A 17,666-nucleotide genomic window follows, 5' to 3' on the forward strand; every position below is an offset into this window, starting at 1 on the left:
TATTAATACGTTTTTAAAAAAGTTATTCAAGTATAAATTACCTAAATTACCAAAGATTCTGGTAACTTTGGTAAATTACAGGTAGCCTGCAACACTAGAACCAACCCACTGAAATTAAATGTATTTTCAGAGGGAGATGTGGAATGCTTCTCAGAGTACATGGAGGTGTGAGTCCACAGAATGAGAATAGAGGGCTTGAGACTCTGGCTCTCCTTCCGGGCCCTAAGAATTGAGGGTGACTATCCCAGTTTAACTAACTAATTACCTAATAATCTACCCAGTAGGCAAAACTGGTTGAAATGTGGGCTTTTATTTTGAAGGTTCCTTTGTTACCGTACGAAACTGACGTCATAATTTGTGTACTAGCAAAGCGGACATTTTAGAAGTTTGAAGGTAAAGGAGATTAGCTGACGACTTTCATATAATATTTTCGTCTCAGAAATTTGAGGTGTAGTTATGCTGGTTTTATAATTTAATTCAAGAACCGGGTCGACCTCGTTTTTGAACTAGTAAAGAAGTTGAGTCCAATATTTTTGTATCGTATGCGGGCGAGATCCTGCTGCTAGCCCGTCATTTTGCAAGTGTGCGTTGTTTTTTAGGCCGTTAAAAGAGGGCCCTTTCAGCTCTGACGCCAAATCTCGTTTTTTTTWWACTTCAAAATAGACGTATGGCCCGTGAACGTATAAATTATAACTTGTGTCTTTGTGATTTTATTAAGATAGCTAGATTAGAAGCCCTTTGGAATATTGCTAGGCCAACTGGCTTGCTAGCTAACAATTGACAACCCCGCGTGCGCCATCAGCTTTGTGAACGTGAATTAGCCATTAGCTAGCTAGTTTACGTTACTTACTAATCTAATTTAGAGACCATGGCAGAGTTGTACATTCGCGTGGGAGAGGATGAAAACGAAGAGCCAATGGAGATCCCATCTGAGGACGATGGCACTGTTTTGCTGTCAACAGTAGCAGCCCAGTTTCCCGGAGCGTGCGGCCTACGTTACAGGAGCCCTGCGTCTCAGTGCATGCGAGGCGTCCGTCTAGTTGAGGGCATCTTGCATGCACCTGAGAATGACTGGGGTAGTCTGGTGTACGTCGTCAACTACCCAAAAGGTAAGGTGTACTAGCTAGCGACCAGTACTAGCTAMCTACGTTTGACTGACTGTACAGTGTGCACAGTCATGCGTAACTAACTAGTACTTGTAACAGTAGCTATGCAGCCTCATTTAGTGAGTTACCAATTAACTAAAGTTGGTGCACGAAAAGTTTATTGGCCTTAGTTAACAACACTATCAGAACTACTTAACATGTATATTGCCAAGCTAGCTATTTTGCTCGTGTTTAGGCTAATGACGAATTATTATTCTTGACTGCATTTTGAATTTGTCTTAACGCTGTATCTTACAACATTTTGTATTCCTGTGTCAGATAACAAAAGGAAGATGGATGAAATGGATGCTGCCTCTGCTGTAAAAATGAAGAGAGGTATTGATAGAACATCAGACCTCATTATCCTTGGGTTGCCATGGAAAACATCTGAGCAAGATTTGAAAGACTACTTCGCCACTTTTGGAGAAGTCATCATGGTGCAGGTAACACAACCTTATCAAGATTTGGTTTAATGGTTGATGTATGTCATGGAGGTAACCATGCATGTCAATAATCATACTTTTCACTCTCTGCCTCTCTCTGCAGGTCAAAAGAGATGTCAAGACTGGGAACTCAAAAGGGTTTGGCTTTGTTCGGTTCACTGAGTATGAGACTCAATCCAAAGTGATTTCTCAGCGACACATGATCGATGGAAGATGGTGTGACTGCAAACTACCAAACTCTAAGGTATTTAATCAATATGTAAGGAGTACTCTCATTTGAATACTTTCCTTAAGTCTCCATTTTGTTCTATTCCCAGTGCAGGTAAAATACTCAAGTGCTTTCTCTTATTTTCATGATAGGCAGGGCCTGATGAGCCCATGCGCAACTGTAAAATCTTTGTTGGCCGCTGCACAGAGGACATTACCACCGATGAGCTCCGGCAGTTCTTCATGCAGTATGGCGAGGTCACCGACGTCTTCATTCCCAAACCCTTCCGGGCGTTTGCATTTGTCACTTTCTCAGACGACCAGGTATGTTTTCCTATGGCCATCCCTCAACCTGTTGGGTCAAGACTTGACGTGGTACGCAGATTACACTGGTTGGTTTGCGTGTTGAATCATCTCATCCACCCGTCCCCGTCTCTCTAGGTTGCCTCAGCATTGTGCGGAGAGGACCTGATCATCAAGGGTGTCAGCGTGCACATCTCCAACGCCGAGCCTAAGCACAATAATAGTAGGCAAATGATGGATCGTGGGGCTGGTGGGTTCGGGGGTCAGGGCTATGGCGGTGGTCGTGGAGGGCTACCGAGCAGTGGCAGTAGCGGGGTGAATTTTGGGGGTTTTAGCCTTAACCCAGCCATGATGGCTGCCGCTCTGCAAAGTATGCTGGCGAACCAGCAGGGTCAGACCAATGTGGCAGGCACCGCCGTCGCCGGGCAGACGAGTGCCACCGGAGATCAAAGCCAAGCCTATAGTTCTAGCAGCACCAGTTACAGCAGCCCCAGCTCAGCTAGTCTTGGGTGGGCTGCAGGCACTAACTCTGCCGCCGGCAGTGGGTTCAGCTCTGGCTTTGGCACCTCTATGGAGTCAAAGTCATCAGGTTGGGGAATGTAGAGCGCTTTGATTGAAAGTCTTATTTCTAGATTAATCTGGTAAGTATTTTGAGGGGCAAGAAAGAGTTAGTCATATCATATGTCCCTGCTATTTAAAACTTGCCTTTTTTGTCGTTTTGTTAAAGAAGACATTAATTGTGTGTGTGTGTGACTAATTCTGTAGGAAATGAGTGCGAGTGGTTGAAGTGTATAGTTAATGGTAAACTACTACACATGTAGTTTTTTTTTTTTTGAGAAAAAGTTATTTTGTATAAGACATCCGATGACTGCATGCTAAGTAGATATTTGAGTATCACGACAGCCCCCCCCCCCCCAACCACGTGTATATGGTATTGAATTGGGTTTGATGTTTAATCTCTGTATGCAGTTGATTGTATCTTTGTTTACCGTTTTATGGAAACGCCTTCATGAAAATCTCTTCAACAGTTAACCAACTGTTTTCGAATTTCCCGGGAAGAAGCCCCTCGTTGGCAGCAATGTTCGACCGAACTCAGTATCGGTACCCCTCTTCCCATGTGTAAATGCTTTGCCATCAAAAGACACAGCTTCACTCTGCATATACTGTGTTAGACGGTGGGTGTTGCCTTTTTTTCTCCCCTCTTCATGGATATACAAATCTTGTCTGCTTTTTGTATCGCTTTTGAGAACAATGCGATTGGTGGTGGCCAAAGAGTGAGACTGAGTGAGCGAACGGGAAAGAAAGCAAGTGTGAAGAGGACTGGTTGTGCGATGCTAAAGGGCCAGATGTCTGCGAGAGTTAAGAATAACCTGTGGCTTTGTGCGAGTGTGAAAGGAAGAAGCAAGTACGAGTGTGTTCCATATGACCATCAAAAGGACATTTATCGCATATTGAGATCCCCAAAGTCTCCTTTCTCTAATATTTCTATCAAACTTAATCTTAAATACAGTGGAATGTTTAGCGCTATGGATATTTGTATCCTTTCTTGCTGTCTGATTTGATGTGAATGCTGTGTGCTTTATTTTCTTCTTGTTCCTACCTACCCCCTTTGTGTGAAAATGTGACCTGTCGGTGATTCTGTGTTGAGAGCACTGGGGGAGCTTGGAGGAGTGATGTGCAAGTGAACTCGTGTGTCTTAAGAGGGTGCAGTGGCGAGCGTTTGACAAGTCCCTATTGAAAGTTTGTTGGCGTGTTTTTGAATGCATTTTATGTTTTGTGAATCAAAGGGAATTCTCAAATAAAATTTGACTAGGTATTTTGCCTACCTTACAGTGACTTATTTTTTACTTAACATTAATTGTACTGCCAACACTTTAATTCGCATGTATAGGGGGGACCTTGGACACGGCTGGCCCAAGTTTACATCTGAACCCCAGAGTGAAGTCAATTTTCGGGAAGTTGAAGACTGGAGTTTGCACTGTTGGTTGGGGGCTGCAGAATGCCTTATGCCTGGAAAGGGACTTCTTCACCTCACTAACAAGACCCCTTGGATCACCCCACTGAAATTTATAACAGACCATTCTCAAATTGGGCAGAGGTATTTAGTTGTATACCTTCAAACAAGTACATTTTAAAAGCAACGCCAACATTTAATTTATGTAACGAATTACCTGCTATTTAGTGACCATGTTTTTGTTGAGTCCTTTTTTTATATATATATATATATATTTTTTTTTAGAAATGACCCGACTCTAAATCTTACATTTGAAAGATTCCTTTTGTGTCATTCATTTATGCTTTGTCCCAATACAGCCATCGGTTATTGTAAATGGAAAGATTTAAGTTAAAGGCTTTTATTAAAAGTATTCCGTTGATCTCTTTTTCATGTGGTTCGAAATGTACAAGTTTTGTTGGATTTACGGGACCATAAATTATTTTACGGCTGTAAAGGGGAGTGACTCGAGTCAGTTTTACAGGGTTTTAGATATTTGGAAAATTCTTGAACTCGCCAGTGGCAGGTTCAATGAGTTAGCCAGCTAACTTGCCTATATATTTTGAAAACTTTTGGGCATGGTCTAATTGACTCGAACAACCAACAACACATATGTAAGTTTAGCTTCTGGTTCTTTATCAAAGTTAGCTGGCTAACTAATTGAACCTACTTTATAGTATACCCCTCACAAATTGTGTTACTTATGTACAGACATGGAACTCTTATTTTTAGTTCACTGAAGTGTAAAATAAAGTTTTAAATTTGTAATAATTTGTTGTATTTCTCTGTTTAGACAAGGCTATGTCTTTCAGCAGCCAGCACCATATTTGGTGCAGAGTTCACAATCTCTTAAATTTGAGTCAGTGTGGCAGCCCTAAGGCAACATTGGAGCAATATATTTTATAGATCAACTCTGTAATTTGTTGAATTTAGACAATTGGAGCGTCACAGCCAGGCAATCTCATTGAGAATATGTACAATTTGCTTATTAACTGGCTCATACCCAATTGACTGTCTTTGATATGGCAAATAACATTTCAACCTCCAGGTGGTAGCAAATCGTAACAAAGTCTGGCCCACAACTTTTCATGTGGCATCTGAGTCTTATTCATTTAATAGATTTAAGAACTTTTGAATTTGCATAAATCATTCAAATATGTAAAAACTAATTGACAGCCAAATGTRAGCTAAAGGCAGTGTTGATTTAAAGGGGCAATCTGCACTTGCTACGTACATTTTTTGACTATTAAATTCATGATCTACACCCATTGATTTGTGAAGTATACAATTTATAAATGCCTCATGATCTTAGTTCAATTGTCCAACCCTGTTCCTGGAGAGCTACTGTACTGTAGGTCAGGGTTTCCCAAACTTGGTCCTGGGGCCCTCCCTGGGTGCAAGTTTTGGTTGTTGCCCTACCACTACACAGCTGTTCCAAATAATTAAAGCTTGATGATTGGTGGGTTTTGGGAAACCCTGCTGTAGGTTTTCACTCTAACCCTAATCTAGCGCACCTGATTCTAATAATTAGCTGATTTATAAACTGAATCAAATTATTTACAACTGGATTCGGGGCAAAAACTTACAGGCGGGTAGCACTCCAGYAACAGGGTTGGAGAGCCCTGATCTAAACCCATCAGGCTCCAAAATAAGATTATTTACAATTACATTGTTTATCAACAAAGGAGTAAAACAAACACGATAGTCTCAAAACAGGGCGTCAGGTAGCCTAGCGGTTAGAGAGTTGGGCCAGTAACCTAAAGTTTGAATCCCTGAGCCGACTAGGTGAAAAATTTGTTGATCTGCTCTTGAGCAAGGCACTTACCCCTAATTGCTCCAGAGTCTCCAGAGTCAATAATGGCTGATCCCTGGCCGTGACCCCACTCTGAGGTCATCTCGGGGGAGTGGGATATGCAAAAAACACATTTCCATTTCACACCACACACTTCTACATGTGTGAAACAGTACAAAAATAAGCACCCCCTATTTGACCTTTGACATGGGGCTGGATTCAATCCATATTGCAGAAGATCCGTGCCAAAATGTAAAGGTAATTTCCAATCAAGCTGTGAATGCGGTCTCCACGACTGCGGAAACAATACCTTTAATTGTCAGTAGTGCCATAAATCGGATCTTTAGCGCCAAGGATTGAGTAGAGCCCATGGTTAAGACTGTAATTTTGATCTCATGGATGGTCAGTCCTTGAATTTTAAAGTGGTTACATTTCTCCAGCCTCGTCCCGAGCTATTTACCAAATCAAATTTTATTTGCCACATGCGCCGAATACAACAGGTGTAGACCTTACAGTGAAATGCTTACAAGCCCTTAACTAACAATGCAGTTAAGAAAAATACCTACAAATAAATAAAAGTAACAAATAATTAAAGAGCAGCAGTAAAATAATAATAGCGAGGCTATATACAGGGGGTACCGGTACAGAGTCAGTGTGCGGGGGCACCAGTTAGTCGAGGTAATTGAGGTATGTACATGTAGGTAGAGTTATTAAAGTGACTGCATAGATGATAACAGAGAGTAGCAGCAGTGTAAAAGAGGGGGGGGGGGGACAACGCAAATAGTCTGGGTGGCCATTTGATTAGATGTTCAGGAGTGTTATGACTTGGGGGTAGAAGCTGTTTAGAAGCCACTTGGACATAGATTTGGCGCTCCGGTACCGCTTGCCATGCGGTAGCAGAGAGAACAGCCTATGACTAGGGTGGCTGGAGTCTCTGACAATTTTTAGGGCCTTCCTCTGACACCGCCTGCTATAGAGGTCCTGGGTGGCAGGAAGCTTGGCCCCAGTGATGTACTGGGCCCTACGCACTACCCTCTGTAGTGCCATACCAGGCAGTGATGCAACCAGTCAGGATGCTCTCGATCTTGCAGTTGTATAACTTTTTGAGTATCTGAGGACCCATGACAAATCTTTTCAGTCTCCTGAGGGGGAATAGGCTTTGTCATGCCAACTATACGACTGTCTTGGTGTGCTTGAACCATGTCCGTTTGTTGATGATGTGGACGCCAAGGAACTTGAAGTTCTCAACCTGCTCCACTGCAGCCCCGTTGATGAGAATGTGGGCGTGCTCGGTCCTCTTTTTCCTGTAGTCCACAATCATCTCCTTTGTCTTGATCACGTTGAGGGAGAGGTTGTTGTCCTTGCACCACACGGTCAGGTCTCTGACCCGCCTCCCTATAGGCTGTCTCATCGTTGTCAGTGATCAGGCTGTGTCATCAGATGGTGTTGGAGTCGTGCCTGGCCGTGCAGTCATGAGTGAACAAGGCGTACAGGAGGGGACTGAGCACGCCCCCGTGTTGAGGATCAGCGTTGCAGATGTGTTGTTACCTACCCTTACCACCTGGGGGCAGCCCGTCAGGAAGTCCAGGATCCAGTTGTAGAGGGAGGTGTTAGTCCCAGGGTCCTTAGCTTAGTGATGAGCTTTGAGGGCACTATGGTGTTGAACGCTGAGCTGTAGTCAATGAATAGTATTCTCGCATACAGTTGAAGTCGGAAGTTTACATACACTTAGGTTGGAGTCATTAAAACTCGTTTTTCAACCACTCCACAAATTTCTTGTTAACAAACTATAGTTTTGGCATGTCGGTTAGGACATCTACTTTGTGCATGACARAAGTCATTTTTCCGACAATTGTTTACAGAGATGATTTCACTTATAATTCACTGTATCACAATTCCAGTGGGTCAGAAGTTTACATACTCTGTTGACTGTGCCTTTAAACAGCTTGGAAAATTCCAGAAAATGATGGCATGGCTTTAGAAGCTTCTGATAGGCTAATTGACATCATGTGAGTCAATTGGAGGTGTACCTGTGGATGTATTTCAAGGCCTACCTTCAAACTCAGTGCCTCTTTGATTGACATCATGGGAAAATCAAAAGAAATCAGCCAAGACCTCAGAAAGAAAATTGTAACCCTCTCCACGTCTGTTTCATCCTTGGGAGCAATTTCCAAACGCCTGAATGTACCACGTTCATCTGTACAAACAATAGTACGCAGGTATAAACATCATGGGACCACGCTGCCATCATACRGCTCAGGAAGGAGACGTGTTCTGTCTCCTAGAGATGAACACACTTTGGTGTGAAAAGTGCAAATCAATCCCAGAACAACAGCAAAGGACCTTGTGACGATGCTGGAGGAAACAGGTACAAAAGTATCTATATCCACAGTAAAATGAGTCCTATAATCGACATAACATGAAAGGCTGCTCAGCAAGGAAGAAGCCACTGCTCCAAAACAGCCATAAAAAAGCCAGACTACGGTTTGCAACTGCACATGGGGACAAAGATCATACTTTTTGGAGAAATGTTCTCTGGTCAGATGAAACAAAAATAGAACTGTTTGGCCGTAATGACCATCGTTATGCAAGCTGAAGAACACCATCCCAACCATGAAGCACGGGGGTGGCAGCATCATGTTGTGGGGGTGCTTTGCTGCAGGAGGGACTGGTGCACTTCACAAAATAGATGGCATCATGAGGACGGACAATTATGTGGATATATTGAAGCAACATCTCAAGACATCAGTCAGGAAGTTAAAGCTTGGTTACAAATGGGTCTTCCAAATGGACAATGACCCCAAGCATACTTCCAAAGTTGTGGCAAAATGGATTAAGGACAACGAAGTCAAGGTATTGGAGTGGCCATCACAAAGCCCTGGCCTCAAAGAAAATGTGTGGGCAGAACTGAAAAAGTGCGTGCGAGCAAGGAGGCCTACAAACCTGACTCAGTTACACCAGCTCTCTCAGGAGGAATGGGCCAAAATTCACCCAACTTATCTGAAACGTTTGACCCAAGTTCAACAATTTAAAGGCAATGCTACCAAATACGAATTGAGTGTATGTTAACTTCTGACCCACTGGGAATGTGATGAAAGAAATAAAAGTTGAAATAAATCTTCTCTCTACTATTATTTATTTCTCTACTATTATTTCACATTCTTAAAATAAAGTGGTGATCCTAACTGGCCAAAACAGGACATTTTTACTAGGATTAAATGTCAGGAATTGTGAAAAACTGAGTTTAAATGTATTTGGCTAAGGTGTATGTAAACTTCCGACTTCAACTGTATTTATCAATAATTWAAAAAAAAACTGGTTTAGCGAACCTTGTTGTTTGATTTATCCTGAAAGTTGCCATAATAAATTGTTCAATTCAATTGGAAGGTGAGAAAAGTGTACAATAGGGGTTGAACAATAGTCCTATGAATCTACTCTAATAAGCCTCACTAATCATGGAACTGTGATGACAACGATCCAGTCATCTTGAACCTTGCGCCAGGTGGCTAAAGTGTATGTGTGTATAATTGACGGTGACTACCAATAGTAGCTAATATTTAACACGATAGAGTGAAAAGTCCGGGCATATAATAAAAGATTCTAGAAATCATAAATCAACTTCGTAGGTTTGGTGCTGCACTGTCATTTGCTCATGGCTACAGAAGCCTATATCTTAAGTTATAAGGCACGCATTTCATAAACTTCACTGTGGAAAAGGTGACATGTTGATATGCTTCAGTTTGCTGGCTTAAGACTGGTTTCACGTCTCCAGCGATCGTACGGTAAAATCTAAAACAATTGTCATTTATATTTAGAATCCCCTTATCCAAACGGCTTACTCATTATCAATAGCTCTGAAACATTTGTAAATTACAGTCCATGGAGAATGGTGTTATTTATATATATATAAAGACGTTCCTTATCCATATATATACACTGCTCAAAAAAATAAAGGGAACACTTAAACAACACAATGTAACTCCTAGTCAATCACACTTCTGTGAAATCAAACTGTCCACTTAGGAAGCAACACCGATTGACAATCAATTTCACATGCTGTTGTGCAAATGGAATAGACAAAAGGTGGAAATTATAGGCAATTAGCAAGACACCCCCAATAAAGGAGTGGTTCTGCAGGTGGTGACCACAGACCACTTCTCAGTTCCTATGCTTCCTGGCTGATGTTTTGGTCACTTTTGAATGCTAGAGTGCTTTCACTCTAGTGGTAGCATGAGACGGAGTCTACAACCCACACAAGTGGCTCAGGTAGTGCAGCTCATCCAGGATGGCACATCAATGCGAGCTGTGGCAAGAAGGTTTGCTGTGTCTGTCAGCGTAGTGTCCAGAGCATTGAGGCGCTACCAGGAGACAGGCCAGTACATCAGGAGACGTGGAGGAGGCCGTAGGAGGGCAACAACTCAGCAGCAGGACCGCTACCTCCGCCTTTGTGCAAGGAGGAGCACTGCCAGAGCCCTGCAAAATGACCTCCAGCAGGCCACAAATGTGGTCATAATATGCATAGAGGGAAAAGTGCATAAAACGGGAATTACTCTCCATTAAACTCGCCAGAGCTGGTGGACTGGTCTAGTGGGTTGTATGCTGGGCTTGATTGTCATGCTGCTGACATGACATGTTGGATTCAATCTTCTAACTGATCTCAGGGATGATGATTTCAGGCTAAATATGAGTGCTGGAGGTATGAGGTTAATGAAATTAAGATGTATATTTTTCTGCATGGACATCTATAAAATAACTAGTTGCCATCCATTGGATAGGCTGGATGATAAACAAGATACTATGGTGTAATTCAGTAGACATTCAAACTTGACCTCTTTGCTCGTGGTCTGTTAGATCACATGCATGAATGTTGCCCATTGTTTGAAGCAGTTTATTTTGCCTTGGAGTGCTTTTGAGTCAAACAGGTATGGTAAATGGACCGAATTATGGGACAGAAAGGGGCACACCATGAGCAAAATATTGTTAGCGTAAAACTAAGGATAGTGTGGTTTCATGAGTTAAGAAATGCAAATGACCCATATACAGTGCCTTCGTAAAGTATTCAAACCCCTTGACGTTTTCCACATTTTGTTACGTTACAGACTCATTTTAAAATGGATTAAATAAAAACCTCAGCAATCTACACACAATACACCATTATGACAATATGAAAACAGGTTTTTAGAAATGTATATATATAAAAAATATTACATAAGTATTCAGACCCTTTGCTATGACACTCGAAATTGAGCTCAGGTGCATCCGGTTTCCATTGATCATCCTTGAGATTCTACAACTTGATTGGAGTCCACCTGTGGTAAATTTAATTGATTGGACATGATTTGGAAAGGCACACTCCTGTCCATATAAGGTCCCACAGTTGACAGTGCAGGTCAGAGCAAAAACCAAGCCATGAGGTCGAAGGACTTGTCCGTAGCGCTCCGAGACAGGATTGTGTCGAGGCACAGATCTGGGAAAGGGTACAAAAACATTTCTGCAGCATTGAAGGTCCCCAAGAACACAGTAGCCTCCATCATTCTTAAATGGGAGAAGTTTGGAACCACCAAGACTATTCCTAGAGCTGGCCGCCCGGCCAAACTGAGCAATCGGGGGAGAAGGGCCTCGGTCAGGGAGGTGACCAAGAACCCGATGGTCACTCAGACAGAGCTCTAGAGTTCATCTGTGGAGATGGGAGAACCTTCCAGAAGGACAACCATCTCTGCAGCACTTCACCAATCAGGCCTTTATGGTGGAGTGGCCAGACGGAAACCCCTCCTCAGTAAAAGGCATGATAGACCACTTGGAGTTTGCCATTAGTCACCTAAAGACTCAAACCATGAGAAACAAGATTATCTGGTCTGATGAAACTTTGGCCTGAATGCCAAGCGTCATGTCTGGAGGAAACCTGACATCATCCCTATGGTGAAGCATGGTGGTGGCAGCATCATGCTGTGAGTATGTTTTTCAGCAGCAGTGACTGAGAGACTAGTCAGGAGAGGCAAAGATGAACAGAGCAAAGTACAGAGATCCTTGATGAAAACCTGCTCCACAGCGCTCCTCAGGGTCTGACTGGGGCAAAGGTTCACCTTCCAACAGGACAACAACCCTAAGCACACAGCCAAGACAATGCAGGAGTGACTTCGGGACAAGCCAGAGCCTGGACTTGAACCCGATCTAACATCTCTGGAGACCTGAAAATAGGTGTGCAGCAACGCTCCCCATCTAACCTGACAGAGCTTGAGAAGATCTGCAGAGAAGAATGGGAGAAACTCCCCAAATACAGGTGTGGCAAGCTTATAGCGTCATACCCAAGAAGACACCTTTGGCAGTGTAATCACTGCCAAAGGTGCTTTAACAAAGTACTGAGTAAAGGGTCTGAATACTTATGTTAATGTGATATTTAATTTTTATAATGATCAAAAATGTTTAAAAAAAAACTTTTTTTTTTGTCATTATGGGGTATTGTATATAGATTGATGAGGACAAAAAATATTTCAATCAATTTTAGAATAAGGCTGTAACGTAACAAAATGTGGAACAAGTCAAGTGGTCTGAATACTTTCTGAAGGCACCGTCTAGGCAAGGCAAGAAGACAAAATGTGAGGTAAGCAATTATCTAGGCTACAGCCTTTTCTCAGTGTAATTCAGTTGATGTTAATAGTAATGACAGTATAAAGGCTTCGTAGTGTTGTCTTTTGCTGATACAGTAACAATAAACCATGTTAAATCCATGCAAAAAAGTTAATAGCAAGGAATTGTAATTCTACACATCAAACATTCCCTGAAAAGAAAAAGAATAAAGAAAGACCACTGCAATAGTAAGATAATACCACTTGCCTGCCCTACATTCTAGGAGAGATGAAGTATAGGCAGAGGTACTGCATCACACAGTCATCAATCAGAATTCATTTTTCTTTAGTTGCAGTTTATTCATAGTCATTGAGTATTGCTCATGCAATGCGGCAACGAGGCCAGGGTGTAGACTGTGACTGTCAGCAGCTGTCTGCCAGTGCCTTCGCTAGCAGGATGAGAAGGTCTTCCAAAATAACTTCTTACAGGGGGATCTCACTCTGGCAGGAACTTGAGCTCTGAGAGATCTGTCCTGCAGCTCTCTGTGGAGCTGTTGATCCGGATACATATACTCTGACGTCAGCTCATTCAGCCCCGACAACATCTTCAACAGGTCCCTCTGCTCCACAGTCAACTCCTGGACCAAACATACATTTTTGTCATGTATTATTAAATCAATTATATAGGGAATTTGATTTGTACAACATGATCCTGGATGGAGGGAGTTGACACTTGATTAAGTCCTTGTTAGGTTGCATCCAATGGATGACTTCCTCTCAGCCAGGTTTGCTGTCAGAACGGTTTCTAAGGGCTCTATTTAATCCACATCGCGGGACTTTAGCTTTACAGCGTGATTGGAGTTTAACGGCAATGTTTCCACTTTAGCGGAGACTGTATTCACCGTAAACGCGGAATATGTTGGCTCAATCTGAAATTACCTTTATATTTCTATCGCGGAATCTAATGCTTCAGCATTACAGATTGAATAGAGGCCTAAATCACGTGTCAACTACTACCAGCCAGGACACGTTGCCCTGCGAATCAAACCGACTTTAAGCGTGTATCCAGAAACCACGATCTGGAGTTGATCTGAATATCGGCATTTGTGGTTGCAATTCATGGCTCATGCTTGATATTACAACACAACAAACATGCAGCATCAAGTGTGGTGTCATAGCTCAAATTTAGAACTGTACCACAAAACTATGAGCTGTCCCCAAAAGTCTAAATTGACATATGTAGAAACTAACATTTTCATACCAGACCTTTAAACACGCTATTGAGTTTAATAAGGAGTGATTATTATCAACTCACCCGGTTGCGCTGCAATCCTAGGTTATCCTCTATGGGAAGTGCCGTTGTCTCTTGTCCACTCCACACCATGAGGACTGTCTCTTATACACATCTAGATGTGTATAAGAGACAGCACACACACACACACACACACACACACACACACACACACACACACACACACCCCCCCACACACACACACACACACACACACACACACACACACACACACACACACACACACACACACACAGGGGTGTTTGACGCAATAGACATGAGTAATTACCAAAAGGAGCCCATTTCCTATTAATACACTGTAGTAGATAAAATAAAAACATACAGTATGTTCTCTGAATTAGACATCACAATTAAGTGGATGTAATTTCCTTTAAAAACCTCCCTCCCCCACAACTTGTAGCATCTTCTCCTCTAAGTAACTAGTACTGATTAAGTATCAATTTGGCATGTGTTCCATAATTGTAAAAATAAATGGTAAGGACAAAATAACAAAAGTGTGATGAAAGTTAGGAAAGGATCTCAAAACTAAGGGCTCTATTCAATCTGTATGCTAAAGCAATCCATGGTTTGGTTTAGCTTCCCTTGGCACGTTTCAACATGTCAGCGTTTTAGCGTTTGGGGCACCAATCCCATTAGAGTCATGGGACAGATATTTGCATTTTTTGCACACCATGTCCAAATCATTGGCCCCATGACTTGAATGGGATTTGTGCCACAAATGCTAAAACATTAGGGGGGTAAGCCAGCAGCATACCACCCTGCATCCCACTGCTGGCTTGCTTCCGAAGCTAAGCAGAGTTGGTCCTGGTTGGTCACTGGATGGGAGACGAGATGCTGCTGGAAGTGGTGTTGGAGGGTGCACCCTTTCCTCTGGTCAACAATTTTTTTTTTTATCCCAGGGCAGTGATCGGAGACATTGCCSTGTGTAGGGTGTTGTCTTTCAGATGGGATGTTAAACATGTGTCCTCACTCTCTGTGCTCACTAAAGATTCCATGGCACTTATTGTCATTCTTTATTTAACTAGGCAAGTCAGTTAGAAAAAGTAAGAGTAAGAGTAGGAAGAGTAGGYGTGTTAACCCCGGTGCCCTGGCTAAATTCCCAATCTGGCACTCATGCCATCACATTCACCTAATCATCCCGTTTACAATTGGCTCACTCATCCTCCTCTTCCATGTAACTATTCCCCAGGTCGTTGCTGTAAATGAGAATGTGTTCAGTCAACTTACCTGGTAAAATAAGGGTTAAATAAAATAAAAGTATGTGGAAACAGTGCCAAGGAGACTAAACCAAAGCATGAATTTCTGTCATAGCTTGTCTATAGACTTAGAGGGTAAAAAAAACAATGTTTCATTTTGTAAAGGTCATTTCCAATTGAGCCGACATATACAGTGTTTACGGTTAATGTGGTCTCCGCTAATGCAGGAACGGGAACATTCGCTTTAGAAAATGTAATCACGCTGTAACGTTAAACTTCCGCAATGTGGAACAGCTGGTCAACGATATGACAGCTCCAGTTGCACCTCCGACATCACCGTAACGAAAAACAATGATATGCTATAGAACCTATCACGGACATTGCCATTGGATGCACCAGTAAAATCCCATGCAGCCGCGTTACAAGTTCGAACACTGGCATGTCGATTAGGCTGATATGAATCCCTATTTTTTTTTGTTTAATGGTTTTAAATGAGTGTCATTATTTATATTGTAGCGACCCGCACAGACAGCTGTGTGTTATGTGTTAGGCTAGGAGGTGGTTGTGTTGTACTGACCAGTACCCAGTGTTCGCGGGGTCCGACATGTCAATCAACCTGCTATCTGCCAATCACGGGAATGCCTGGAATGTTCTGATGCCGGGCATCCTGGTGGTTGGCGGAGTGGCGTGGAGGGGGGTTGGGCAGGGGGATGGAGCATTGGAAGTTAAGACCAGGTTCAGCCTTTGTTCTCTCTCTCTTACGTCTGGTCTTCACAAGAGAAGGTCACGATTGGCTTGTGGGTTATCTGTCATCTATTTGGCGTGTGCTACGGCCCAAACAGTAGCCTGTGTAAAGTTGGTTTAATAAACCGTCAATTCGCAAACTCAAGCCTCTGTCTGGACAATTGTTCATTTATGATCTAGTCAGGTCATTACAATATATAGCCTACTCTTTTTCATTCTGAACTTCTAACGTGGGTGGGATAGGACGGTTGTGGTTTCGTGACAATGACCACAAAAGCAGCTGCTCACCAATTTGACCAACCTGGACTCAAATTAATATGATATGTTATGTTTGGTATGTATTAATTTGTAGATGTCCATCATCCATTTCGTATGATATGTTACGAATTGCTAACGAGTTGCTAACGTTAGCTAGGTGGCTACCGCTAGCTAGGTTAGGGGTTAAGATTAGGAGTTAGGTTAAAGGGTTAAGGTTAGGGGAAGGGTTAGCTAGCATTCTACGTAGTTGCAAAGTAGCTAAAAAGTAGTTTCAAAGTTGCTAATTAGCTAAAATGTCCAAGTTGACTGTAATGAGATTTGAACACGCAACCTTTGGGTTGTTAGATGTACGAATTATACACCCACCCCGACCAACCACCCTACTTTAGTTTTTGCCTTTAAGGAACCTTCTTTCTAATATAACCATACCAAATGTAACATGAATGTCATGGATTTACGTTGACTATGTTACGTCTAGTCTGAGACCAGCCTGATTTGACAACTCTAAACGCACCTCTGACACCACCTCAACAAAAGCAATGAAAAGCTATGCATGTGGCTAACAAGGGTTAACGCCGATCTGAATTCATCCTGGCCTAAGCTCTATATAGCTTTCACCCATTCCTCTTCCTCAGATTGGAAGGAATTGCAGGCCTATACATTCCCTAACAATATGTGTAATATAAAAACCACAAGAAGGTAGTATGCTGCAGGACCCAATTTGATTCACATTTTTGGGAATATGGGTTCTTCTCGTGTCTTCCTCAACACAACTGTATAATGCATTATTGAACAGGTTACATCCCAAATGGCACCCTATTCCTTACAGTGCACTACTTTGATCTGGGCCCTGGTCAAACGTAATGTACTCAATAGGGTGCCATCTGGGGCTCACTGTCTGAAGGATGACTCAGCACCATCACCCACCTGCGCTGCCATCAAAGAGCTATAATAGCCTCATACGTTTTAATACAACCTCCGCAGTTCATTAACAGTCATTTAGAACACTATTCTCTCCTCAGCAAGCCCCTAATTGTCGAGATGTTCCTTTTTCCAATGGATTAATTAGGCCGTGGGCATAAACAAAGGATCAACCCAGACAAATATCTATTTAAAAAAGTAGAAGAGTATCATTAACAAAGTCTGAATGCTGAATCCAAATAGCAAAGCTATGCTAAATGGGTTGAGTGGTGATGACGATCCTAACTTTGATAATGGAAGAGCCAGGATGTTGTCTTTTTATGATAACTGTCATCTGTAGGCCTACATAGAAAAAACACTGTGTCGCTTTGTTTGTCATGTAAGAAGTTAGAGATTCAAGTCACCTAAACAGGAACACCAAAATGTATTTACAGCAAGCCTACAGAGATAAAGGCTCCTTTAACCATCAAAAGGATTGTCAATGGCAGTACATCTTCCATACTGAATGTCAAAACTCGACAGTGGACTCCTTTCTTATAGCCTCGTTCGACCATCCTGATCTTACATTTTGGTGGACCAGGCTACATTTCCTATGCACTTTTCCAACCCCTATCTTGATCTGAAAGGATTAGATAGTTGAAAGAAACTGGGCAGATATGACCAGTGCCAGTGTTAAGCAGCAACCAATTGCTAAAATAGGTGCCAATTAAGGTATTCTTGGAAGAACCTAACTGCCCAAAATAAGCGACGGTGGATGGCTAGAGAGAAGCTGAATGAGGGGTACTT

At 42.3% G+C, this 17,666-nt stretch overlaps 1 protein-coding gene across 4 annotated transcripts; it reads left to right on the plus strand.

The window, feature by feature from the left end:
* The first annotated feature begins 373 nt into the window (after nucleotides 1–373).
* Nucleotides 374–4,473, plus strand: tardbpa (TAR DNA binding protein a). 4 transcript variants are annotated; one of them, XR_002877652.2, is made up of 7 exons: nucleotides 374–1,109; nucleotides 1,425–1,588; nucleotides 1,692–1,832; nucleotides 1,949–2,119; nucleotides 2,237–2,321; nucleotides 3,127–3,273; nucleotides 3,990–4,473. XR_002877652.2 is itself a non-coding variant. In XM_023991154.2 (6 exons), exons 1-6 carry the CDS (start codon nucleotides 869–871, stop codon nucleotides 3,219–3,221), a joined length of 897 nt encoding a protein of 298 aa, XP_023846922.1. In that variant the 5' UTR covers nucleotides 374–868; the 3' UTR covers nucleotides 3,222–3,928. The 4 variants fall into 4 exon arrangements, 2 of the variants coding, with proteins under 2 accessions (XP_023846922.1, XP_023846921.1); XR_011480178.1 differs by having other exon boundaries at nucleotides 2,237–3,273; nucleotides 3,990–4,328; XM_023991154.2 differs by lacking the exon at nucleotides 3,990–4,473 and having other exon boundaries at nucleotides 3,127–3,928.
* The last annotated feature ends 13,193 nt before the right edge of the window (nucleotides 4,474–17,666 follow it).

Source organism: Salvelinus sp. IW2-2015, linkage group LG7 (genome assembly GCF_002910315.2).
Source record: "Salvelinus sp. IW2-2015 linkage group LG7, ASM291031v2, whole genome shotgun sequence".
NCBI lineage: Eukaryota > Metazoa > Chordata > Actinopteri > Salmoniformes > Salmonidae > Salvelinus > Salvelinus sp. IW2-2015.